Source organism: Colossoma macropomum, unplaced genomic scaffold, assembly GCF_904425465.1.
Source record: "Colossoma macropomum unplaced genomic scaffold, Colossoma_macropomum, whole genome shotgun sequence".
Classification (NCBI taxonomy): domain Eukaryota; kingdom Metazoa; phylum Chordata; class Actinopteri; order Characiformes; family Serrasalmidae; genus Colossoma; species Colossoma macropomum.
Genome location: NW_023494790.1, coordinates 3,999,484 through 4,026,462, shown reverse-complemented (window position 1 = coordinate 4,026,462; position 26,979 = coordinate 3,999,484). Strand labels below are relative to the sequence as shown.

Sequence of the window (26,979 nt, the reverse complement as noted above, 5' to 3'; positions counted from 1 at the left end):
AATCCCAGTCCATTGTTGAAGACCAAACCCTCAGCTCACTGGTGAAGACCAAACCCCAGTCCACTGCTGAACACCAAACCTCAGTCCACAGACTGAACACCAAACCCGGTCCACTGCTGAAGACCAAACCAGCCCACTGCTGAAGACCAAACCCAGTCCAAGACAAAGGTCTAAACACTGTCCAGTGAACTCTGTCATGGATGGAGCGCAAAGCAACTTTTACCCAAAAAAGGGACGACAGAAGCTCAAGATCTCTTTCAGTCATCGGCTCCACTTTATAAGGCAGCTTCAAAGAGCAGAGCTGTCTCCAGGTGGGCTTAAAAGGGCTGGAAGGTACTCAGCAGGATGACGGGGGTGGGGGGTGAGGGGGGCAGCGCCCACCAAGACAATGAATGCATTTGCAGTGAAGTGCAAGCAGTGATAGTGAACTGTGCCATTACGTTGATTTATACCTCAGAGTTCCCTCTCTCTCTCTCTCTCTCTCTCTCTCTCTGCCTCACTCTTTCTGTTTCTCCCCTCCTTTTCTCTCTTTCTCTCCCCACTGTCCCGACATCTCTCTCGCTCTCATTGTTACTCGCTCTCCTATCTTTCTTTGTATGCCTCTCTTTCTCCCCTTCTCTATATCTCACAACCTCTCATTAATTCTATCCCTCTTTCTGTTTCTCTCTCACTCTTTCCAGGTCTCTCTCTCCCCCTCTCTTTGTTTCTCTATCTCTCTCTTCCCTCTCTGTCTCTCTCTTGTTCTCTCACCCTCCACTTTCTCCCTTTCTCTTTCCTGTTTCCCCCCCTCTTTCTCTCACTTCTCTTTCTCCACCTTTCTCCCTGCTCTTTTCTCTATCTCCCTTTTCTCTCTTCCTCCTGTTTTGCTCTATTTTTCTTCCTCCTCTCTCTGTCCCTCTCCCTCTATATTTCTCCCCCTTTCTCCTCCCCTCTCTCTCTCTCTCTCTGTTGTCTCTCACTCTCTCTCTTCTCTCTATTTTTATATACTTCCTCCCCTTTTTCTCCTCCCTAATCTCTCTCTCCCCATCTGTTTCTCTAACTCCCTCTTCCCTTCCTCTCTCTCGCCCCTCTCTTTGTTTCTCTCTCTTGTTCTCTCACCCTCCGCTTTTCTCTCTCTCTCCCCTTTCTCTCACTTCTTTTTCTCCACCTTCACCTTTCTCCCTCCTCTCTCTGTCTCTCACTCCCTCCTTTCAACAAATCTGTCGGTCAGCTGCATTTTTATTTCATTTTTACTTAACATTTTGCCACGACCCCAACTGGCCACTGTTTATTAAAAATATGCCAAACTACAACAGCACAATAGGCACAATAAAATAAAATAAAATAATTTTAAATAAAAATAATTTGTTTTATATAAAAACCAGGCTACATTAGCTACAGATAATTGTTAAACCTCTTCAAATGTCCCCAGAAGGTAGGTTTTCCAAAACTGCCTATTTGCTTGAACTAGACACCAGGCATCCTTTCTTTTTTGCCAGCCCATATACTGTTGTTGGAGAAAGGGGGTTAAAACACACATTATGTGGGAGTGCATGCTGGAAACTGTAGTGCAGCTCAGGGTGAAACGGGCTGATAAAAAAAGATTAAAAAATTCAAATAAGTTTGACACATGGGCTCACGCCAATGCTACACTGGTGTCAGAAGTGGGATGGAGCCCCCAGCAGACTGGTGAGAAATGGCGCTTCCACAAACTCAAAGCGGACAGCAAAATAAGCAGAGTCTGGCGACTGCTTGTTAGCCTATATTATGCAGGCTGCATACCTAAACTTTTCACTAAATCAAAGTTACTCATAGCGTCTTATATGATATGATTATGATTAGCATCTCATAGCATCAGAGATAAACACAGTGGGCAGTTTATAAGTCTACGGATAAACCACAGATGTTCTGACTTATAGCTACCTATAGAGTAGTTAGTTAGACAGATCGGTAGGGAAAACAAGGAGTATTGGAGCATCTCGAGTTAGCACTATGCTAATTGGTGGGGTATAAGCTTCCAGTACTTGGTATCTACATTAGCCTTGCAGCTCCAGTGCTCAAACTAAACCTGATACGTTTTCATTTTTATGAACTATCGCTTTAACGCTGGATGAGAATCAGTGACTAAAGTGAGAATGGCAGCTCCTGCTGGACTCGCAGCGAGCAGTTAAAGCGTGCAGCCTGGCTGAGAGCCTCCCTGGCACACAGTGAGAAAACGGCATTCAGCTAAAGAGCCGTGAGTGTGCGTTGGCCACACATTAGACCTTTGGGAGCTCTAATCACTCACGGTATTTTAAACAAGGGCCCTTTTTGGAGAGCGCGTGGGGGATTAGATCATCCAATCAGAACACTTGAGCGCAGCGAGACAGGCGAATGGCGGCTGTTAGAGTCGCATACGAAATGAAGGTGGCAAAACTGTTTCACTTGAATTGGCAGAGCAGCACAGGGTGAATTAACTTCACTCTCACTCTCGCGGACGCCCACGCTCACAATTACCCCCCCAACCCCTTTCACCAGTCAAAAAAGAGAAAAGGTCAGCTCCGTAATTTGCTAGCTGTCTACTTAACGTAAGCAGATGAATGTACATTTTTTAACGTTCATTATGTAAACGCAGTTCACTCCCGAGACCAAAAGATCCTCCTCGTGGAAGACGTAACCATGCTGCTTAAAAAAAAAGCATGCAGCGTTCCCACCCCGGAGCTTCGGCAGGGTCTCAGCGGCCTTCATTAGATGAGCAGAGATGAATGAGAGCACTTACAGTATCATTAGTGATCAGAGACCAAGTTATAAACCAATGAACAGAAGAGCTGAAGCTGTTTCTACCTCAGATGACCCCAAACATTAAAGTCTAGGCAAGGCTAAGAATGAAAACAGGATGTTTGCTGGTTAATATTTACAGCTGTGTGAAACTAAATATCCTGCAAAAGCTGTTGAGCACATTTTAGGCCAGAGCGAATGGGTGATGTAGCTGACAAAGAACTCGATGAACAAGCTTCAAAGGTGCTGTTTTGGGAAAGTGAACTGATAGAACTAGAGAGCAGAGATGATTACAAGTCGATTAACACAAGGGAGAGTCGAGTCTCGAGACTCCGAGGTGCAAATGTGAGTCGTAAATCTAAAGTCCAAGTTCAGTCTCAAGTCTCCTAGATGAAGTCTGAGGCTCTAGTCTCTGTGGATCGAGTCTGAAACGTGCCTTGAGTCTCTGGAGTTCGGGTCCAAATCTTAAGTCTTTGGGGTGCGAGTCAGAGTCAAGTCTTGAGTCAAAGAAAACATGATCGTTTGTATTAAAAAACCTTTAAAAAGTGTGGAAACTTTGTGAGGCTCATGTCAGAAAGCCTTTTTTTGGTGTTCAGAGTCGAGTCCTGAGTCTCAGAGATGCGAGTCTGAGTCTAGTCGCTGAGGTGCGAGTCTGAGTCCAGTCTCTGAGGTGCGACTCTGAGTCGAATCAAGCCTCAATTTTCTGATGTGCGAGTCTCAAGTCTGTGGGGTGCAAGTCTGAGTTGAGTGTCGGGTCTCTTACGTGCGAGTTTGAGTCAACTCTCTAGGGTGCGAGTCTGAGTCGAGTCTCTGAGCTGCGAGTCTGAGTCGAGTCTCTGAGGTATAAGTCCAAATCGGTGTCCAGTCGAGTCTCAAGTCTGTAGGTCCAAGTTGAGTTTCAAGTCTCTGAGGTGCGAGTCTGAGTCGAGTCTCTGAGGTGCTGTGTCAAGTCTAAGTCGAGTTGAGTCGAGTCTTGAGTCTGTGAGGTCCAGGTTGAGTTTCAAGTCTCTAAGGTGCGACTTCGAGTCTTGATCTTCGACAGTTCGGTATTTTTCACACCGATTCAACTCATGAGCTCATTAACGACCCTCTTCAGAGCTAAATTATGTGGAAAAGCTTCATGAGTGCCTCAGACTCACTGCCTCCACAATTCACCCGTCCAGTCACATGATCTAACAATACGATTCTTGATTCTGAGGTGAATGTTTGATTTTTGATGTTTTCCATGTTAAAATGTTCTACAGAGGTCTAATTCTGCAGAGGTTGGTTTGTCTCAGGTTAATAAAAGAACTCTGTGCTGCCCTGGAAGGAGTTTTAGTGGAAACAGAGACCCTGTTTACACCTGGTCTCTTCATGTGTCTTGAGTATCAGGATTATATCTGGACTAAGTAAAAATGCAAGTGTAAACTCAGTCAAGACGCATTTAAACAGATACAAATCTGATCAAAACACTTCCGGAGGTGGAATGAGATGCATTTGATCCACATTACAGCAGCGTAAACACATCCATCCCTCCAAGACACATTCAACAGCCGGAACCCTCCCAGTACCACCCAAACGCCTCCCAGCACAACTGAAACTCCTCCCAGAAAACCCTCCCAGTACAACCCAAACTCCTCCCAGCATAACCAAAACCCCTCCCAGCACAACCGTATCCCCTACCAGTACAACCAAAACCTCCCACCAGCAAAACCAAAACCTCCTACCAGCAAAACCAAAACCCCTCCCAATACATCCGAGACCCCTCCCAGTACAACTGAAACCCTTTCCAGTACAACCAAAACCCCTCCCAGTACAACCTAATCCCCTCCCAGTGCAACCAAGACCCTTTCCAGCACAACCAAAACCCCTCCCAGTACAACCGTACACAGCCTCAGTACAACCTAAACTCCTCCCATTACAATCATAATCCTTCCCAGCACAACAGAAACCCCTCACGCTTACAGTTGGGGACGAAACAAAACGCTTAAGAGCAACATGGACAGACACTACTGTGCAAAACACACTGCAGACGAATAAACAAGTGGTAATTTTTTGCTGTGTAATGAGCAGATTTGCATATTCAGTCCCACAGCAATCGGATTTCAGTCTAGCTGGAGACACATTTGACTACCAAGTGTAAATGCATGAGGCTAAAATCTCATCAGGATACGATACAGATACTGGACACATGAAGCGACCAGGTGTAAACGGGGTCAGGGGACATTCAGGCCGGTGGGACGTCACAAGCTTGTAAACCCAGGTGACCTGGAATTGATTTTACTGCTTGTATTTGCGATTTTGGTCAGTCGTTAGTCGTGACTCAGAGATTCAGAGCTTGCGAGGACTGTAGCGTCAGTCCAGGTGGGGGTCTGTTGGCGATTTGATGGCTGTGGCCTTGAATACAGCAGCACTTACAGCAGCTCTGAGGAGGAGGCCGGCTCTGTGCTCCTCCGCGTCCGGGTGGGGCTGGGAGTGCGAGTACAGAAAGCACTCCAGTTCTTGATAAGAAGTGAAACTCTTTTCCCCACCAATCAATGACTGAGGTGTTAAAAGCAACCTGGAGCACCCGCGTGCCGACTGCATTCAGGTTGGAGACTGGCCTTAGGCGCTGCCGCCGGCAACTGCATCCCGGGCGTTGCCCTCGGCAACCGCATCCCAGGAGTAGCCGACCGCTGTCAGACGTGTGAGTGGATGGACAGGGCAGAGCGGACCCTCAAACCACACACAGAGAGAGAGAGAGAGAGAGAGAGAGAGAGAGATGAAAAGATGAAAAAGAAGAAAAAGAAACTGCAGTCAATACAATGTGTGCTGTCTGGAGATGAGATCAGACAAGGTCCAGTACATTAAAAAATAAAGAGGGCGAGAGAGACAGAGATAAAGAGAGTGGAGAGAGAGAGAAGCAGATGGAGAGAGAGAGAGAGAAGAAAGAGAGGGAGAGAGACAGACTGGCAGACAGAGAGAGGCAGATCAAGAGAGAGAAAGAGAGAGGGGGGGCAGAGAAAGACAGAGAGAGAGATAAAGAGAGAGAGAACAGGAGCGAGAGGGAAGAAAAAAAGAGGGAGAGAGATAAACAGAAAGAGAGTGGGAGAAAGAAGGAGAGAGAGGTAGATGGAAAGATCACAAGAGGGAGAGAAAAAGAGAGATACAAAGAGAAATAAAGGACAGAGTGAAAGAGAGATGTAGAGACAGAAAAGAGAGAGAGAGATAGGGGAGAGGGAGAGAGAGATAAAGAGAGAGAGAGACAGGGATAAAGAACGGGAGTGAGAGGGAAGAAAAAAGAGAGGGAGAGAGATATACAGACAGAGAGTGGGAGGGAGAAGGAGAGAGAGAGGTAGATTACAAGAGGGAGAGAAAAAGAAAGATAGAAAGATACAAAGAGAAATAAAGGATAGAGAAAGAGAGATATAGAGAGACAGAAAGAGATAAACAGGGGAGAGGGAGAGAGAGAGAGAGAGAAAGAGAGAGAGAGAGAGAGAGAGAGAGAGAGAGAGAGAGAGAGAGAGAGAGAGAGAGGACTGTATCTGACAGTTTGCAGATGGTCAGCAGACTCGGGAGGTCAGTGCATGTTGACCTTATAGAATGAGTCCATCCCTCCATCCCTCCGTCAGGAAAATGAGTGCAGGCTACTCCTCTATTAGAGAGTGTTGACTTAACTACACACACACACACACACAGGGGCTGTGTGCTCAGCATGTCGGGGGGATCAGGGAGTGTGTGTGGAATTAGAATGTGAGTTTGGAGACGGAACCGTGCGGTTCTGCGGGAGAACAGGAGCAGTAATACATCACTGCTATCTGCTGGATCTGTTCACTCTGTACTCTCTACAGAAATGCACCACCATGATCCCAGGCCTCCTGAGCACCGCATGTCCACTCCTCCCTCCCGCTCCCTTCGCTTTACTTTACTTTACTTTACATCTCATTCCCTCAGTCGCCCCTCCTCCGATGCAACGTCATCAATAAGCACTTTTTACATTTCCAGGTTTTGTTCTACTGGAAAATCGCTAAGGGACTGAAAATAAAATGGAATTTAATCAGTTCAAATTAAAGTGAACCAAACCACATGAACAAATTTACAGTAAAATCAAACAACATTAAACCAGAAAAATGGAAAAAAATTAACAGGAAAACTAAAAATTAATTAAGAGGAGGAACAAAAAAATATCTTGCTTATATATATATATATACATATATATATATATATATATATATATATATATATATATATATATATATATTAGATAAAACCAGCTAAAAAATTTTAACATAACAGGATAAACAAGACAAACTAAAATGAAGCAATTGAAGCAATTAAGTAAAAGGATTGTAAAAAGTAATAAGAAATATAATATAATAAAATATAATAAACAGTAATAGAATTAAGGTCACATAAAAAATAATGTTATAAGGAAAAAATTGGAAAAGAAAATAATAAATAAAAATGAGAACGGAAGAAGTTGAACTCAACTCAAACTGTTACAGGCTGTCTGAAGGGGGCTAAAACTGCTGACTAACATATTGAAGTTGACTAACATATTGAAGTTGGTGCTGGAGCCGCTTTCAGTGGGACAGTTTTCTTTCCCCCCTGCCAGCATGTGTGTTTACTCTTTTGCCAACTAGCTTCTTGCTAGCAAGCTCCAGCTAACATGGCTAATCTAGATTTTTGGGGTATTGTTATTTTGACCTGTCCATCATTTTATACTCTCTGTAGACGTCAGCTGACTCTGACCGCTATGAAGGACAACTTTCAAGAAGAATTTATATCCTGTATTCAGCTTGGTCTCCCACCTTGTTGTGTGTTTGGTGTTCAACAACTCTGGACACATCCTCCAATTTTAGTCTTGGTGTGGCATGCGCCCGTCCCTGACCCCATGCCGCGGTCTTCGTAGGGTTTCATCTGGGCTCAGAGTTCGGGCCCCGCCTTCCTGCCGCCTCTCGCGTCCGTCATCGGGGCCCAGGGGACGGGCGCATTCCACAAGAACCAAAGCTGGCCACTTTTCAGTGGCTTCAAATGAGACTTTTGAGTCCTTTTCTCACTCGAGCTTTCCAGCTGTTCACTCTGTCGCTGCTGCTGCTCGTCCCTCTCTTCCTTCTCCGCTCCCTCTCTGCTCTTTTTAAAAGGCGCCCACACTGCCACGCCATATCAGCATCAGCTGGGCAGCCTGAGCTTCTGAGCTGAGAGGGACAGATAGCTTGTTGCTCCGCCTCCGTCACCGCCTCCGCTCTCCAGCTAGGCCACCGGGTTCGAACGTGAGGCAAATTAAAGCGGCATCGCTGCGGGACTGGAGGCGGTGCCGAGGAGGCGGGGCTTGGCACTCGTACGCCTCCCTACCCTCAGAGATTTCATCCTCTCCCCGCTCTCTTCACAGGGTTTCGTCTGGCCTCAGAGTTCAGGCCCTTCCTTCCTTCCACGCTTGGCAGCTCAAAGAAAGGTGAGGTGAATCACCTCTAACGGTGAGCTGAACTGATACGAACGGCAGAATCTGTGAGGTTCATAATCAGCTATAAGGCAGTAGCGGAATTTAACCTGAAATCAAGGTGTGTCAGGGAACCGGTCCGGGACCCCCTAATTAATCTCTTGGATCTCCTGAAATTCTGTGGGTCCTTCAGGGTAAAATAGGGACTCAAATCCAGACTCAGTGAAGCTCATAGTTTATCCGCATCACCCACAATCAGCTTCTGTCTTTGGTGTTCTTAACTAACCAGAGCTGCAGCACTGCTCTGCCTCAGGGTGGCGCTGTAGCGGACTGGTTCACCCAGTTGGTCCTTCACAGTCCAGCAACTGTAACTCTGCCTGGATTCCTCTGAAAAACTTTACAATGAGCTGCAGATCTGTAAATCTGAAAACTCGCCCAGTTTCCCAAGAGTTTGGAGTGAAGAGTGACTGTTCCTCATTTCTCACACTGAAGACGGAAGAGGAGACGAGGAAGATCTCAGTTAATGTGAGGAAGAGCGCAGAACCACACTAGAACAGAGATTTTACAGAAGAACAGCTGATAAAACAAACGTTTACTGCCATTGAAGCATCAGAGCCGCCATGGTGAGAGAGTTAGCAATCAGCGAATGTTGGATTAGTTAAAAAAAAAAAAAAGTCTGTTTATGTTCCAGAAAGTGATCTTAGATCTGCAGATACTGACCTGCAAACACCTTCAGTAAAACACAGAAAACCTGGAGAGACTCTTTCAGTTATTCTGCTTCTAAACTGTGGAGCTCAGTTCAGCTTTTATTAGACAGTCGAGCTCAGAGCTCACTTTTAATAAACACCTGAAAACGCAGCTCTTTAACTCAGCGTTTAATTAAAACTGTCTCTTTGTATTTTTGGTATTTACCTGTTTAATCTGATCTGTCATTGTTTGTCATTTTAAATTAATCATATAAATTAAACACTAAATTAGTAAAGATTAAAAACAGTTTCTTCTAATACTGTTAAGCTTTTTCACCTTTCTATAAAGCAGGTTGAGCTGCTGCCGCTATGAAAAGTCCTCTATAAGGAAAGATGTTATTATTATCATCATCATTAATAAAGATATTAAACCCTTAAAGCGTGTGGAGTTGTTCAGTAATCTCTAATAGACTTGATTATGTGGCTTCGGGACGTCTGGTTCCTATCACCACCACTGTGAACAACTCTGGCTTAGTTAGTTTATCTAGAACAGAGCGTTTCACACCAAACCACTCTGAACGACTCTGTTTACATCTTAACCGTTTAATCACGCAGAATTTCCGGTGGGCCAACGCTGTGCAGTCCTGTTCTAGAAGGTTTATAAAACTTATTTCATCTTAACGAGGACTAAGAAACAGCATAGAACGTGGATCAGTCAGAATCGGCACCAGTATATGGCAGAGGTGGGAACAAGTCACTAAGTTGCGAGCAAGTCTCAAGTTGTCACACTCAAGTCCCAAGTCAAGACAGTCAAGTCTCGATTCAAGTCCTGAGTCAGTGAAGGCGAGTCTCAAGTCGAGTCCCAAGTCAATAGTCCTAATCTTCCTTAACAAGACAGTCAGCATTCTTCAGCTAATTTAAAGCCATAACACTGAATAGTGGTCACAGTACTGTAGGCTTTTACAGCACAGTACTGTATGGCTGTATATAAATTTTTTATTTTTATTTTTTACCTTAACTAAAATACAAAATCCATAGTACACAGATAACCACGGCAGGCGTACTGTATACACAGAGTAGTGCAACTACATTTGAAAATAATTTTAAGAGTACTTCTGGACTTAAATCATATATATATATATATAAAATTCACCGCTGCACCATTTAAGGTGAGACGACAAATTCCAATATGAAGCTGGCAATAGAGCTGGGCGATATGGCCAAAAATGTTATCACGATAAACAAAACTCATATCGTTCGATATCGATACATATCGCGATAATGTCAAAACATTATTTCATTCAAGTTTGAAGGCTGATTTTTGCTCCTGGGTGGTCAGTTGCTGTTTTAAACTATCCTTTATGGTCAGAACACAACAAACACTCACCAAACAGTGGAACATTTCACAGATCTGCCATGGGAGAGTGGGCGAAAGTGTCTGGTGAGCTGTTTTTACCAGCTGGAAAAGCATGGCTATTTTGTAATAGTCATAATTTAAGAAAGAAAACGCTCGGCTATCCCGCTAACTATACTGTCCTACAGTGAACTCACCTCTTTCTGTACATCCTAACCAGCTTTAGCAGCGTTAAATCACAATCCTCACAACTACAGCGCTGTTGCAGCGCTCGGACAGTCATATTTTAGTATTAGAGCATTCCCAAGCAACGAAAGTGAAAGAAAGAAGTGGGTTCATGTAAATTACAGCCCTGATTTATACGAAAGTAAACTGAGGAAGCTGTGAGGCATTGGAAAGCGGGAGAGCGCTATCTTTCCAGGCTAGCTGTTTTTAGCAGCTGGCTAACTTGAAGCAGCGCACTGTCACTCACACAACACGGAGAATTGATGATACTGTGGATCAAACAAGACACAAAAGCACCGCTTTCAGTTTAAACGTACCTAAAAGGAGGACTCCGTTTGTCTGGTGTGGATATTTTGCGGTTCACCACTTAAACTACTACGATAGTATAGAGAAATCCAGTCATCGCTAGCTGGTGTCTGAATACTGTGATGTCATTCGTACACCACTGATCTCGTCACTCACACTCGGTCACAGGAGAACAGATCGCCGGCCGCTCCACTCAGACAGGGAACGTATAACTCCGCGTTTCAGCCATTGCTAAAGACTCATCTTACTCATGGTCCCCCCCTCTCTAAATCATGGCGGAAAAACTCGGAAGTGCGCCCTCTCCTGGCGACAGCAGAGTAGTGTCGCCTTCCTTGCAGTAGAAAACGCCACCAAGGCTTTGCTGGAACGTGGAAGTGTGAGAGTGGTGTATTATATCGAACATTTATCGAACCTGTCTTATCGCTCTATCAAGGAAAAGTTACATCGCGATAATTATCGTTATCGTTTTATTGCCCAGCCCTAGCTGGCAAACAAGTTAACTTCAGCCTCGTGGTGAATGTTGCACTTGTTTACCTGCAGAAGCTGTTAAAATCAGTTGAACAGAGACGCTGTGTTTCTTTTGTTTTGCTACCATGAAGAAAACGTTCAGTTCGTCTGGTGAGTTTCTCCAGTAAGCCTGAAGTGCTGAGGGTGCATTGATGCTGTTGATGCCTCGCTTGTTTCCAGCTTATGGAGGTGAACTTAAACGCCAATGCTTCTCCTCTCTTCCGCAATAAATGAAACCTAGTAAAAACACTGACAGACAACGGACGGCGTTGCCGTTTATTCAGTTTACGTCAGCAGAGTCCCATCTGCAGCCTCCATGTTTCTTCCACTTTCAGTCTCAAGTCTTTCTGGGTCATGAGGCTTAGGTCTGAGTCAGAGTCACAGGTGTTGAAGTAAAAGTCGAGCTCCAAGTCTTTCTCAATTTTCTCAAGTCGAGTCTAAAGTCATTAATTTCGTGACTCGAGTCGGACTCAAGTCCAAGTCATATAAGTCCACACCTCTGGTATATGGTATACTGGATTAGTGCATCACTAGCTGTAACACGCCTGTGTCCATTTTATAGAGAAAAAAGCAAGTCGTATTTTTTTCGTATTTAGCACCTTGGCCTGGTTCGAGGTCAGCATGTGATGATTTAGTCAAAACACGAAGGTACCACAATAACAGAAAGACATTAATGTAGATCCTGAAGGATTTAACCCAAGAAATAATGACACTAACCCGAAATATCTCAACGTTTAAGGGTCACTGACACCTAAACTGGACAATAAACCCCCAAAACCCCAAAGATGAGCCCCTTTCTCAATTCAGGAGCTGAACTTCGGGATCCGTCGTCTATCATCCAACCAGTCGAGCGGTTCTAAATGCAGAGAGATTTATCTGCACGTGCCAAATGCGACGCTGGCGTCATCTCCTCCCTGCTGCTGTGTGTTCTAAAATAGTCTGTTTTAGAGAATAATGCACAGCGGGCCCTCTGCTCCGGTAGTACAGCTGGTTCTGCGCTCCGCCTCTCAGCTAAATGTCAGAGCGGGTATAATATCCCTGCTATTCTGGGTACCCATTTGTCTGGAGCTTTTGTTAAAACTCTGCCCACATAATGGCACACCTTACCCAGCTACACATAACAGAGAGGTTCCCCCTCTGCATTGATCCTCTTTGCCGGGATTCATTCCTGAACGGCACTAACAGCTGCTCCAAACAACAGAACAACAATGTCGTTTGGAGCAACGTGGACGACCTTACATTAAAGCCTTTTGCGTACCTTTGTGTTTTCCACAATCATAGTGTCACGATTCAGCACTACCTTAAATAATGACATAAAGCACTCCATATACTCGTTAGAATAAGAGACATTAGTCCACGTTAGTCCATAAATGACCCCAATTAATGCCCCGATATGCTACAACAGCAGATATTAGTCCATAGTTGACTTCAATAAATGCTCCCATGTGCTGAAAAAGGAGATATTAGCCCATGAACAACCTCAATAAAGGCTCCTATACACTAGAATAGGAGATATCAGTTAATTAACTACCTCACTAAAAACATTACCACATGCTAAAACAGGAGATATTAGTCCATAAAGAACCTCAATAAAAGATGCTATACAGTAGAATAGGAGATATTAGTCCATAAATGACCTCAATAAATGCCCCTATATGCTACAACAGGAGATATTACTCTTTAAACAACCTCAATAAACCTCAATAAACTTCTATACACTATAATAGGGGATATTAGTCCATAAATGATCTCACTAAATGCTCCCATATGCTACAACAGGAGATATCAGTCCATGAACAGCCTCAATAAACACTCATATAGACTAAAATAGAAGATTTGTCCATAAATGACCTCAATAAATGTTCCTATATGCTAAAACAGGAGATACTAGTCCATGAATGACCTCAGGAAACCATGCTGAAGACGATTAGAACCGGTTATCAAAAACTGTAATATCTGTCATTGTCGTTGTCATAACTTTCTGAGCAGACGACACTGTGGGCTCCAAAACAGTCTGTTGTCACAACGTAACTGTGTTTGCAGGACCGTTAGGAATAAAACCTGATGACTTTTGCTCAATTGGCTTGATGGTTGCCATTAGAGGCCATTAGGAAACGATCAAATGTAACTGGAATCAGCATAAAACACCTGATTAAACGATCTGAATCCTTTACACTGTGATATCAGCCCATCAGGAGAACACAGAACACCACTAGCGACTACTGAAAACCACCAGGAACCAACAGACACTTTAAAAGGGTTCTATGACTTTCTTTCAACAGGGAGGTACAGTAAATGTAGTTCTCCAGTCGTGTTATGGATGAAAAATGGATTAAGTGATGATGTCGCTAAGCAGAAGCAGCCAAAAGTTACCGTGCCGCTGGGCGGCTTCTGCCGTTGTGGCAGAGAGTGCATGTGCACGTGACGTCACTGGGGCCGAGGCTGCATCTGTCTGAGAGCGCAGGTCTGCAGCCGGACTCTATAGGCTCTTTTTGGACACGTGGCATTTCACTGCCATCTTCAAACTTGAAAAGGGAAGTCGAAGCAGTCATGTTACAAAATGAATCAACCATGCGTGACGCCCGGAGCGTAACGCTTCCGCATGCACAGCGGACCGCACTAGTGCTGGACGATTTTCACAATGAACTCAGTTAATTCAAATTAACGTTTTCACACGATGTTAGAAACGTGACAATCGAGACTGTACAAGTTTAGATTGCTTACACTTTAATTAAAATACCAACAGAAACTATTCAAATTTTCAAGACGTACGAAAAACGCATCTTCAACTCCTGAAAGACCTCCTCGAGACCACCAGTGGTTCCAAAACGCACTTTGTCATATTCTTCATAACTTTCATATTTCATAAGCTACATTCTAAAGGTGGGGGTCGGATGAGAGCTGTAACTGTCTTCTCTCCAGTCAAATAGATGGGTGATGTAATTTTAAACCCTTATAATAAAAGAAGCTGAACTCACAATTTTTTTGTCTACTAAAAGTCGACCCATTTTTCCACAAATCTGGGCTATAAACTATAAACAGATGGCGTCTCTTCAGTGATCTGCTCTGTAAAAATTATTTTTATAAAATAATACAAAGAGCGTCTAAGATTTTTGGCTTTCAGCAGTGAATTGTAAGCATATAGTAATATGTGTGATCATAAAACACGTTCTGTTAATTTGAGGGGAGCTTTTACAAATAAATAAATAAATAAAATAAAAATTTACATTTATTTCATGCAGTTACTGAATAATTTGCCTTACGATTTGGTCATGTAAGTTAAGATGGAACAACCAAAATATACCCTGGAGAATAAGAGGTTAAATAAAAAAAACTGGTTTGGATTTGAAAAGTCAGATGTTGAACAAATTCATGTAAAGTGTAAGTTGTGTCGAAAGACAGTTGCAACCAAATGTAGCAGTACAACAAACCTGTTCCAGCACTTACGACACAAACACCCACTGGAACGGGAGCAAAGAGTGAAACAACGGGATGAAAATGAGTGAGTTTACAGTGCGGCTGGGAACGTTGTCACCTGACCAGCATGTCTCAAGCCTGAAACAGTGGACAGGCTCGTGTTCCTTTCAAGAAACCCGTAAAGAACTTTGTGCTTTTGCACTTTTCTTGTTATGCTTGCACATTATTTAAAGCGAGAGTTGCTTGTGAGCTTTAAGGAAGCTGCTTGCTATTCTTAAAAGAATATCACTAATTAAGATGGTTCTTATTTTTTTTGTTATAAATTTTGTCGTGCTTGCACAGTTTGAGTCCCTTGAAAGGATTCAAAAGTAACCACTATTTGCAGAATTTAATGATTATATGTGGTGGTGTTACTATTTTTGCACTTCTACAGTCTTTTAATCAAATCGGAATCGAGAATCGTTAATAAATTTGAAAATAATTGAGATTTTACTTTCTGCAATATCGCCCAGCCCTGGACCGCACCAGAGTTCACTGGAAGCGAACCCCAGACCACAGAGGTTCTCTGGGCCACTGCAGGGCCCAAAACAGCTTTCACACTCGACCAAATGTACCAAACTCGCAAGTAGTCCTGGTTCCGAAAAAAACTGTGAAAATGCCTCAAGACTTTTGAACAGTTTCCAACACGTCCAAACCAAATACACCTGATTCACACTGGAAAATAAAGCAGTTCTTATCTTGATTCTGATCTAGTAAGATATCAGACGGCTTTGCGGTTCCTGTGTGTTCGTGGCTCAATGGACCTGATGTGTAGAACAGGTGATGAGGGCAAATCAGCCGAAGGCCACAAACTTCTATTCACATAAACTCACACTGTATGAGTCAAACTACTGTAGCACTCAGAGCAAATCCGAGTAGAAAGACAGTCAGCACTTCATCCCAGCTTTCTTCCGCTGACTAAGACGGCCTGAATGGAGGGGTCATTAAAGCCCAGCCAAAGTTACCATAGCTACAGCCAGCCTGGATCATGATGGGTTTAATCATGAGGAAGAAAGGAGAAAGAAAACTGCAACTCTGCTTTATGAGTAACCAGCACAGGAATGAAGCAGGAAATCATGCAATTAGAGCTGAAACCACAACACAAAGCCATAACAAAAAGGTGAATTCATGAAGGAACAGCGCTCTGAAGACGTGTTTCTATAACCTTCTGAAAAGATACATTATTCCAGAGCCTTCCGACAAGCTAAAGACTTAAATGGACCTTTTGAGTAACTAAAGAACTCAAGAAATTTCGAATGATTTAAAGCATTACGGAACATTTCTGAGAAACTAATGTTCTGAGCATATGAAACCAGCATCTTTTGATGGATTAAAACATTCCAGAAGTTTAGAGGACTGAAACAGTTTAGAACCTTTTAAGAAACAAGAGATCTAGAACCTTTAGAGGATCTAAAGACTTTGTAAATGTTTAGAGGATCTACGGATCTGAGTCTTCAGTTTTGGAGAGACTGAAGAGCCCCGGAAACGTTTAAGAAATGAGAGTTCCACAACCCTTTCAAGAGTAAAAAAAATCCAGAGCATTTTGAGAAACGAAAGAGTTCTAGAACCTTCTGGGGTACTATAGAGTTACAGAAGCTTTTGAGGAGCTAAAGCGCTCCAGAGCTTTTTAAGAAACTGAATGGTTCCAGATACTTTTGAAGAGGTTCTGGAGCGCTCTAAAGATGTGTTTCTATAACCTTCTGAAAAGATAAATTATTCTGGAGCCTTCCGATAAACTAAAGAGCTAAATGGACCTTTTGAGAAACTAAAGAGCTCCAGAACTTTCTAATGATTTAAAGTATTCTGGAACATTTCTGAGAAACTAATGATCTGAGCATATGAAGCCAGCATCTTTTGACAGATTAAAACATTCCAGAAGTTTAGAGGACTGAAACAGTTTAGAACCTTTTAAGAAACAAGAGATCCAGAACCTTTAGAGGATCTAAAGACTTTGCAAAGAGGATCTACGGATCTGACTCTTCAGTTTTGGGAGACTGAAGAGCTCCAGAAAACGTTTAAGAAACTAGGGTTCCACAACCATTTCAGGAGTTAAAAAAATCCAGAACATTTTGAGAAACCAAAAAATTCTAGAACCTTCTGGGGAGATATAGATGTATGGAACTATTTTAGGAGCTAAAGAGTTCCAGAGCCTTTTGTGGAGGAAAAGTGTTCCAAAACCTTTGAGGAGCTAAAGCGTTCCAAATGTTTAAGAAACTGAAGAGTTCCAGATACGTTTGAAGAGGTTCTGGAGCTTTTGAGGAGTTCCAGAGCATTTTGAATGAGTAGAGAGTTCCAGAAACTTTGGGGGATCAAAAGAGTTATGGAACATTTTGAAGAGTAAAACAGTTCTGGAACCTTTTGAAAAGACTCCAGCATCACTGCTGTGTCTGATCCACTCGCACCAGCACAACACACACTAACACACCACCACCACGCCAGTGTTACTGCAGTGCTGAGAATGATCCACCACCCAAATAGTACCTGCTCTGTGAGGGTCCACGGTGGTCCTGACCACTGAAGAACAGGGTAAAAGGGGGCTAACAAAGTATCAGAGAAACAGATGGACTACAGTCTGTAACTGTAGAACTACAAAGTGCACCTATATAGTAAGTGGAGCTGATAAAATGGACAATGAGCGTAGAAACAAGGAGGCGGTCATCATGTTATGCCTGATCACTGTACACAGTAAGAGAAATGCAGTAGTTGCTGGTTTACAGACACTCCTCTGGAGTTGGAACTAAGGTTTCTGGAGGTACGGCCCTGGAACTAAACCGGCCGTAGGTGGAAAAGGGCCTTAATGAACAGCCAGATGCTGCAGTTTATTCAAACATTCCTGAGGACAGTAACTCAGCGCGGTCACTTCAGAAACATCATTATAAACAACCTCAACATCCTCAGCCACGCTGAGCCCTCAGTGTAAACTCAGACTGTTTGGGTTTAGAGTGAAGTGAATGGAGGGGAAGATGGGGGAGGGAGAGAGAGCGAGAGAGACGAAGGGGTGGGCAATATGGCAAAAATACAATATGATGATGCTTCAAAACATTTTCCTGATACACAATATGCATCACGATATTTGGTCTTCCTGAGATTTGATCAATTGGAACAGAAGAACGAACCAGTAGTACCACATGTACTATGAAAATATGAATACATGATTTTTATTATTGTTTCATTGCACTAAATCCATACATTCAGAAACATCACGCCACAAAAATAACATTATGACCACTTCCTTGTTTCTACACTCATTGTCCATTTTATCAGCTCCACTTACTATATAGGTGCACTTTGTAGTTCTACAGTTACAGACTGTAGTCCATCTGTTTCTCTGCATACTTTGTTAGCCCCCTTTTACCCTGTTCTTCAGTGGTCAGGACCCCCATGGACCCTCACAGAGCAGGTACTATTTGGGTGGATCATTCTCAGCAGTGTGTGTTGTGCTGGTCTGAGTGGATCAGACACAACAGTGCTGCTGGAGGTTTTAAACACCTCAGTGTCACTGCTGGATTGAGAATAGTCCGAAAAATGTCCAGCTAGCGTCCTGTGGGCAGCGTCCTGTGGGCAGCGTCCTGTGACCACTGATGAAGGACTAGAGGATGACCAACACAAACTGTGCAGCAGCAGATGAGCTATCGTCTCTAACTTTACATCTACAAGGTGGACTGACAAGGTAGGAGTGTCTAATAGAGTGGACACTGTTTAAAAACTCCAGCAGCACTGCTGTGTCCGATCCACTCAGACCAGCACAACACACACTAACACACCTCCACCAAATCAGTGTTACTGCAGTGCTGAGAATGATCCACCTCCCAAATAGCACCTGCTCTGTGAGGGTCCATGGGGGTCCTGACCACTGAAGAACAGGGTAAAAGGGGGCTAACAAAGTATCAGAGAAACAGATGGACTACAGTCTGTAACTGTAGAACTACAAAGTGCACCTATATAGTAAGTGGAGCTGATAAAATGGACAATGAGCGTAGAAACAAGGAGGTGGTCAGAATGTTATGCCTGATCGGTGTATTAACTATATATAAATAAATGTTTAATGTATTTAGCTGTGATATTCAGTACTTTTCTTAACATTTAAAGTGGTACTTAGGCAGACGTAAGTATATAATTTGCAGACAGAACTGTTATTAGACTTGGACTACATTATAAATACACTGCTGGATGAACTGATGTACTTCAGTGCTACTCATTGAGTTACACTGCAACTAAAACACATTTAAGTACATATTAAATTATCAACAAAGTAGGAAAAAAGTGTCAATTAGATGCATCGAGATTCTGGAAAGGTTCTGAATCACTTCACAAAATTTCAAAATAAGACTGCAACAATTTTAATCACTATTCCTCGTTTTTTATTACCAGACAGTTACGTGATTCTTGTAGACCTACTTAAAGTTTGGTTTTTTGATCTTTTTTCTCTTCTGCCTGAAAACTGAAAGTACCACTTTTGACCACTTTTCAGAAGCCAAAATTACAGAGCATCTCTATCCCAACCTACACCAACGTCTCAGACTCTCTCTCTCTGTGTCTCTCTCTCTCTCTCTCTGACAGACAGCAGCTCTAATCCCTCAGAAGAGCAGGATATCAATCAGGGGAGATGTGGGGTCAGACAGTGAACACTGAGGAATGATGGATATCTGCCTTGCTGTCGTTTATTCCGGGGCTCAGGGCCGCACGTCATTGTTCCGCTGTAGACAAAACATAATTGTGCTGATATGCAACATCATAACTAGAGCTGTGTTCACATGGCGATACTCAGTTTGTGGCAATGATAAAGGGTAGGTTGTGGCGAAGGCCGGGGCAGGTTTTTGGCAAAAGATAGGGGCAGGTTTTGGAGAACAGTGGGGGTGGGTTTTGGAGAGGGGTGGGGCAGGTTTTTGGAGAACGTTATGGCATGGGTTTTGGAGAATGCTGGGGCGGGTCTTGAAGAAGGGTTGAGTGAGTTTTAGAGAACAGCAGGCAGTTTTTGGAGAACAGTGGGGCATTTTTTGGAGAACAGAGGGCGGTTTTTGGAGAACGAGGGTGGGGGGGGGGCGGTTTTTGGAGAACGAGGGTGCGGGTTTTTGGAGAATGGGGGGGGGCGGTTTGGAGAATAGCGGGGCGGGTTTTGGAGAAAAGTAGGATTTTGGGCTGACTTGGCCAGAGCAAGGACTGACTCATTCCACAGCCACAGAGTTTGTTAAAATAATGTATTCTCTAGATGGTTTCCTAATTCGCCTGTATGGACACACCGGACCTGCCAGGGTCCTCACACACACACCCAGCTGTGCAGATAGTGCTAGAGAGGAAAAGAAGCAGAAAGCTCTCTCACACACACACACACACACACACACACACACACACACACTCCTCCAGGGGGTTCATCCCGAGAGCCTCAAACACACCTGTATTACATTTACCTTCATTCAGTTCAATATTACCAGCAAACCGTCCAGTTACTGATACACACACACACACACACACACACACACACACACAGGCCCTGAAGCTGCGTCATCACTCGTTACAGTCGTGATTCGTTGAGACTCGTTACAGCCCACTTCTCTAATAAATGCCTATGTTAATTAATTCATTAGAACTTATCAATCAATCATGAGTCTAATATGGAGCATTCACTCACTGAGAAGAGCTGCTTCCCCCAAACACGCACACACACACACACACACATACACACACACTCACACACACACACACACACACACACACAGTCAGACATTCCAGTTTATTCAGGAATGTTTGGATAAACTGGAGCATCTGAGTCTGTCTGTGTCTGTCTGTGTGTGTGTGTGGTGTGTGTGTGTGTGTGTGTGAGTGTGTGTGAGTGTGTGTGTGTGTGTGTGTGTGTGTGTGTTCGGAGCAGTAACTTCACAAACATAAACATCTTCAACGGTCTACATACTCTACACAAAGCACGAGCAATACAGAGACAGAGAGAGAGAGAGAAAGAGAAGAGAGAGGGAGACGAATGAGCTGAATGTAATCAGTGCTTTATTCCCCACCACACTCACAGTTAGCCGCGCAACGATGCGCTCAGTCCGCGATCTGATTCGGTTTCAGATTCTGCCTTCACATTTCAATATTCTCACAATATTACGAAGGAAGGAAAACAGTGGCCACCGTCACGCTGTTGCACAACAACACAGGAGCTGGTAGGTCCACGGTCCAGACGTGATCTCGTTACCACAAACATGAGATGCTTTGGGCTAAATGTGGGAACCTGGAAACAAGCAGGGAGTGAAATTTCTAAACCAATACAACAGCACATGAAGGTGGAGCTGACAACAGGGGGCGCTGGTGCGCACATCAACACCAACGAAAAACAAGCCTGCTGATGTAGCGCAAGTTGTTAAAGGTCCCCCCCCCCAATTAAGCCTGTTGAACATTACATGCAGTAAAATTAAGCATCACCTCTTACAGAGAAAAACAATTGTAGTTAACAATAGCGCTTCGCTAGCTGGCTTGTGTTACTGATTGAAGAGCAATTCATTTAAAATGTTTATGAAATCATAACACTCAGTTTCAGATTCAGGTTCAGCATCTCCATCTGTGACACGTGACTGCTGAGCTTCATCACTTTACTCTGCTAGCTGGCATAGATATCCATATCTAGATGCCATGTTGCCTGTTGTTCTCTATCTGAGGCGATATGTCTGAGCGTCCGCCATGTTGGAGAGGTCAAGATTCGCTTGTGAACAAATTCACTTGTATTGAGAGACGAAGAGTCTCAGGATTAAATCAGCCACAATTTCCTTATTACTCAACCGATTTTCACCAAATCTGTTTTGTTATAATCCTCAGACACAGATTAATCCAGGCTGCACGGATCTGCTAATTATCTGTGATAATTAGCCGTCCAGACCAGCAGGAAAGTATTCAGTCCGCACCTGACGTGAGTTTAGCACGAGCTCCGGTAAAACACGATCAGCAAATCCATCAATGAGTGAATCACTTCTCATCTTTATACACAGAACTTTCTGGTGCCTGAAGCTGCACCATTTAAGGTGGCACAGGAAAATTCAAACAAGAAGCTGGAAAATAAGAATCTAACTTCAGGTTCGTGTAAGAAGGCGCTGACGTTAATCTATTATGAATATCTACACGGATTAAGGAATGATATAACTTACCCAGCTACAAAGCTTTAACCATCACTGTAAATAGATAACTACTACATAAAGTTAAGATCCCCCGAAAAGACTATTAAATTAAATAAGCTTGTAAAGTTACCATTTTGGAGACACAAGGTTTTGTTCCAACAACAGCAATATTTGATAAATACATTTGGAATATTTCGCTGCTGTCAGAACAAAACCTCATATCTTCAAAATGGAAACTTTACAGGAGAAGGAAAAAACATACTTTACTTTTCATGTAAGTCAATGGAACCAGAATTATTTCCAAGTCATTTTGGGCCGTTTCTTTTGGCCCATTCATCATGAAATTTACACACAACGTAAAGAGCGACAGGTATTTTCAAATTATGTCAAAAACTGAAAAATGGAGATACGAGGTTTTGTTCAGCAGCAGAGATCATTTTTCCCATATAAGGGAAACAGGACCTGAGAGTATTTCACAAAGGACTTTCCAATAAGAACGTCCCTCAACCCTTTTCCTACTGGAAAGGCCTGACTTTGGGCTTAAGTTATCTGTCTAAACTGAGCAAACCTGCTTTGATGGTTTCAGTTTCTAATGGGTATTGGCTCAGATCACCTGTTAAACCATTAGTGTCCCTGTGATATCAACCCATCAGGAAAACACAGAACTCCAGTAAGGTCTATTGGATTCTAATGGGTTCTATGATTTCTTTCAGCAGTGTGTAACAGCATTAGACGGCACAATGAAGAGAACCTCTGTTCTTTGCAATGCACACTTTCACAGTTTTGCATGCTGATGTCACAATGTCACGAAGCATTGTTGCACACTTGTCTTGCATCTCACATACACACACTCTTACGCTCCTCCAGCGTCTCACACTTTCTCAGATGTCTACAACGTCTCACACACACTCTCAGGCTTCACCAGCGTCTCACACACACTCTCAGGCTTCACCAGCGTCTCACACACACTTTCAGGCTTCACCAGCATCTCACACACACTCTCAGGCTTCTCCAGCGTCTCACACACACTCTCAGGCTTCACCAGCGTCTCACACACTCTCAGGCTCCTCCAGCGTCTCACACAGTCTCGGGCTCCTCCAGCATCTCACACACGCTCTCAGGCTCCTCCAACGTCTCACACACTCTCAAGCTTCTCCAGTATCTCACATACGCTCTCAGGCTCCTCCAACGTCTCACACACTCTCAAGCTTCTCCAGTATCTCACATACGCTCTCAGGCTCCTCCAACGTCTCACACACTCTCAAGCTTCTCCAGCATCTCATATACGCTCTCAAGCTTTTCCAGCGTCTCACATACGCTCTCAGGCTCCTCCAACGTCTCACACACTCTCAAGCTTCTCCAGCATCTTGCACACACTCTCAATCTTCTCCAGCGTCTCACACACTCTCAGGCTCCTCCAGCGTCTCACACACACTCTCAGGCTCCTCCAGCGTCTCACACACACTCTCAGGCTCCTCCAGCGTCTAACACACACTCTCAGGCTCCTCCAGCGTCTAACACACACTCTCAGGCTCTTATGCTCTTAAGCTTCTCCAGCGTCTCACACACACTCTCCGGCTTCTCCAGCGTCTCACACACACTCTCAGGCTCCTCCAGCGTCTCACACACACTCTCAGGCTCCTCCAGCGTCTCACACACACTCTCAGGCTCTTATGCTCTTAGGCTTCTCCAGCGTCTCACACACACTCTCCGGCTTCTCCAGCGTCTCACACACGCTCTCAGGCTCTTAGGCTTCTCCAGCGTCTCACACACACTCTCCGGCTTCTCCAGCGTCTCACACACACTCTCCGGCTTCTCCAGCGTCTCACACACACTCAGCCTGAAGTTGCCTGCTCGCTCAAATTTTCCTGTCCACCTTAAATGGTCAGCCCACATTCTGCCACCAGCACAACTGTTGTATCATTTAAGGCGGAACGGCAAACTCAAACAAGAGGCTGACCAACTTCAGCTTTAGGCTTCCCCAGCGTTTCAGATCGACTCCCATCCCGCTCAAACACACACACACACACACACATTCTGTCCCGGTGTGTTTTACCTTGTGCTGAGCTGCAGCGCGTGAAGATGATGATGACGGTGGTCAGTAGAACTCCTCTGTGCCTCAGCTCCATTATAAATCACAGACTCCCCAGTGTATGCAGTAGTCCAGTACAGTCCACAGCGCGCGCGCTCCCCTGCGCCTCCTCCGATAACACCGAGCCCCCGCGCGCGTCCCTCCTGCTCCTCCTGCGTCTCACTGCCGGACTGTAACACCACTCCACATGACCCGTGCGAGCGTGCGCGAGGGAGGAAAGGGGTGCAAAAGAACGCTCACGAGTCACAAACTGCCCTCCATTCATTCAACAGCAGTAACTCCTGCCCAGCGAAAGGGAAGCTCCGCGCGCGCGCCCAGCTCAGCTCGAGCTACAGCGTGTATGTGTGATCCAGAGAGAAGCCAGCAACGCTCTCGCGCTCAAACTCCGGCTCCCGTTTCCCCCTCGTGCAGTGGACCGTGTGGAATGTGGACCATGCTGACCCCTACCGGCGGAGACCGGGAACGCACGAGCTCACAGTCGGCAAATCGCCCTGCAAAACATATGGAGCATGTAATCATAACTGGTTCTGATTATAAGCTGCGTAGAGCCACTGAAAAACCCATAGAAACCATTGAGTGTTTCTGCTGGTTCCTTGTGGTTCTGTAATGTGTTTGGGCTTTTTTTAATGGGTTGATATCACAGTCTAAAGGATCCTAATCAGGTTTTAACCCTAATGGTTCTAACGGCACTTTTACTGTAGGGTACTAACCTCGGCCCTGGAGATCCATCTTCCTGCCTGAGTCCAGTTCCAGCCACAACCTGCCACACCTGCCCCAGCTCATTACCTTCCTCAGAGCTTTCTGATTGGCTAGTGTTAGGCAGCATGTTAAAGGGCAACTCCACCGTTTTTCAAAAAATTCTACATAATTTAAAGGTGGAGATGGAAAGATGGAAACAAAGTCATTCAAAGTGGTTTGATGTGAAATTCTGAAGAAACCTACTTTAATTTCTTCACAGTGGTGGTGATGGGAACCAGGGGTCACCATGACTACAACACAAATATAGACATTTTATTTACCATCCAGAACCACCAGTGAACCTACATGAGTCTTCTGAGTTCATATGGAATGTTGATGATGGAAAATCTGAAATAATAAGTTTTCTTTGGGAACCTTTTTGCCTCACAGCGCCCTGCATATTATGTATCCCTCCACCATGAATACATTAAAATAAATGGATTAAAATGCATTTTAAGCCAAAACTTAATCACAAAATTATCATAAAATAATCTCTGTCATCAGGCAGCGTATCTATTACCATTTCATGTAGGAACTTTCTGTGAGGGAGCTTTTAGAGGTGGACGTCTGGTTCCTATCACCACCACTGTGAACAGTTCTGAGTCGGTAAGTTTGTCTAGAACAGAGCGTTTCTTAACCACTGAATTATGGAGAGTTTTGGGAAATTGGTGGAGTTCCCCTTCAAATGCAGGGTGGAACCAAACTCTCGCAGGAAAGTAGCTCTTCAGTGATGTAGGAGCAATTTAAGATCCTCACTTATTCACACAGGCTAATGGGCTTTTTTCTTGGGGGGCGAGGGGGGGGCGAGGGGGGGCGGGGGGGGTCTTTCATAGCACCAAAAGGGGTCTTTTATTGTTACAAGCTTGACTTGGTGCTATTAAGAGCCACTTTCAAATAGGTTCTATATAGAACCATATACAACACATTCTCCATCAATCTGAAGAAACTCTTGAAATGGTTCTATATAGAACTTGACCATGTAGAGCAGGGGTGTCCAATCTGAGGTTTTCACTCCAATAAGATTGGACACCCCTGGACAAAATAGCACCACACCCAGTTAAGAGTTTCTGTTGGTTCTCGATGGTTTTGTAATGTGTTTTGTCTTTTTTAATGGGTTGATATCACCATATAAAGGAACCTAATGGTTTATCAGGTGACCAATGACTGGTTCTAAATGCATTTGATGGTTTCCTAATGGGATCTAAAGGTGTTCTACAGGAAGCTAGTGGTCTCTACTGGAAACCATTTTGCCAGTTCCCATTACAAAGCAAAACCATAATGGTCCACAGTAAAGAACCCTTAAGAACCCATCATTTTTTAAAGTGCAGGCCAAAGCTGATGAGTGCACCTGCTGGAAAAAAGCAGCAAACCCAGCAGCGTATGTTGTGTTTTTGGATGCTGGTGTGGTTGTGTTGCAAATAAACACAGAACACAAAAAGGAACACAAGTTTGGTTCCAGATTTGCTCAGCAGCACCTTATTTTCTATTACTGATTAAATAAAGCAGATACAGGATGAACAATACAGTTAGTGCTGGGCTTCTTTGAGGAGAGGGCAGGAAATGGTTAAACAAACACATTAATGTACATAAAATCGCGACTCATTGCATCAATGTGTTTGTATTCATCATAATATTAGTGTTTTCTTTGCAAATAAACACGTACTGACCAGATAAACAGCTTTTCAAATATCAATTTTAATACTGTGTCTAAAACCTTCTCTCAAAAGTTTTGAACCCCCTTAAAGTCATCAGATTTGTCTGGATTACAACTGACATTTTTATTACAAACCCATATCTTCTTAACGTACATTTTCAAAATCAAAATTCGTTATTTGTCAACAGATCTTTAATAAAAACTACCAAAAATGGATAGATGCTACTGTGCATAAGTATTCAACCCCTTTAGACAAGCATTTTTACTGCAATAACAGCTTTTAGTCTGTTGTGGGTGAGTTTCTACCAACTCTGCTCACTGTTTAGGAGAGATTTTCATCTCTCCTTCCTGCAGATCTGCTCCAGGTACTTTAGGTTGGTTGGATGATGTTTGTCATTCTCAAACAGATTCTCGACTGGATTGAGATCTGGACTTTGGCACTGAGGAACATTCACCTTCTTGTTGTTCAACCACTCCTGTGTTAATTTGTGATCATTGTCTTGTTGAAAAGCTTCAGTTCTTCAGCAGACTGAAGCAGGTTGTCTTGCAGTATCTCACTGTATTTTACCACCATCCATCCATCTGTCAGTTTTAACAAGATGTCCGTGTGTCCACTGAGCAGAAGCATCCCCACAACAGGATACTGCCACCCTCATACTTCACTGCTAGGATGCTGTTTGTTGAGGAATGGTCAGGGTTATGTTTGCGCCACATATTACATTCT

At 43.8% G+C, this 26,979-nt stretch overlaps 1 protein-coding gene across 1 annotated transcript in view; it reads right to left on the bottom strand.

Moving 5' to 3' along the window:
* sdk2b (sidekick cell adhesion molecule 2b) overlaps window positions 1–24,241 on the bottom strand; it is a 476,580-nt gene extending 452,339 nt beyond the window's left edge. The window contains exon 1 of the mRNA XM_036571933.1: window positions 23,828–24,241. Within this exon, the coding sequence (XP_036427826.1) occupies window positions 23,828–23,900 (73 nt within the window). The 5' untranslated portion in view covers window positions 23,901–24,241. The remainder of the gene's footprint in view (window positions 1–23,827) is intronic.
* Window positions 24,242–26,979: the final 2,738 nt, after the last annotated feature.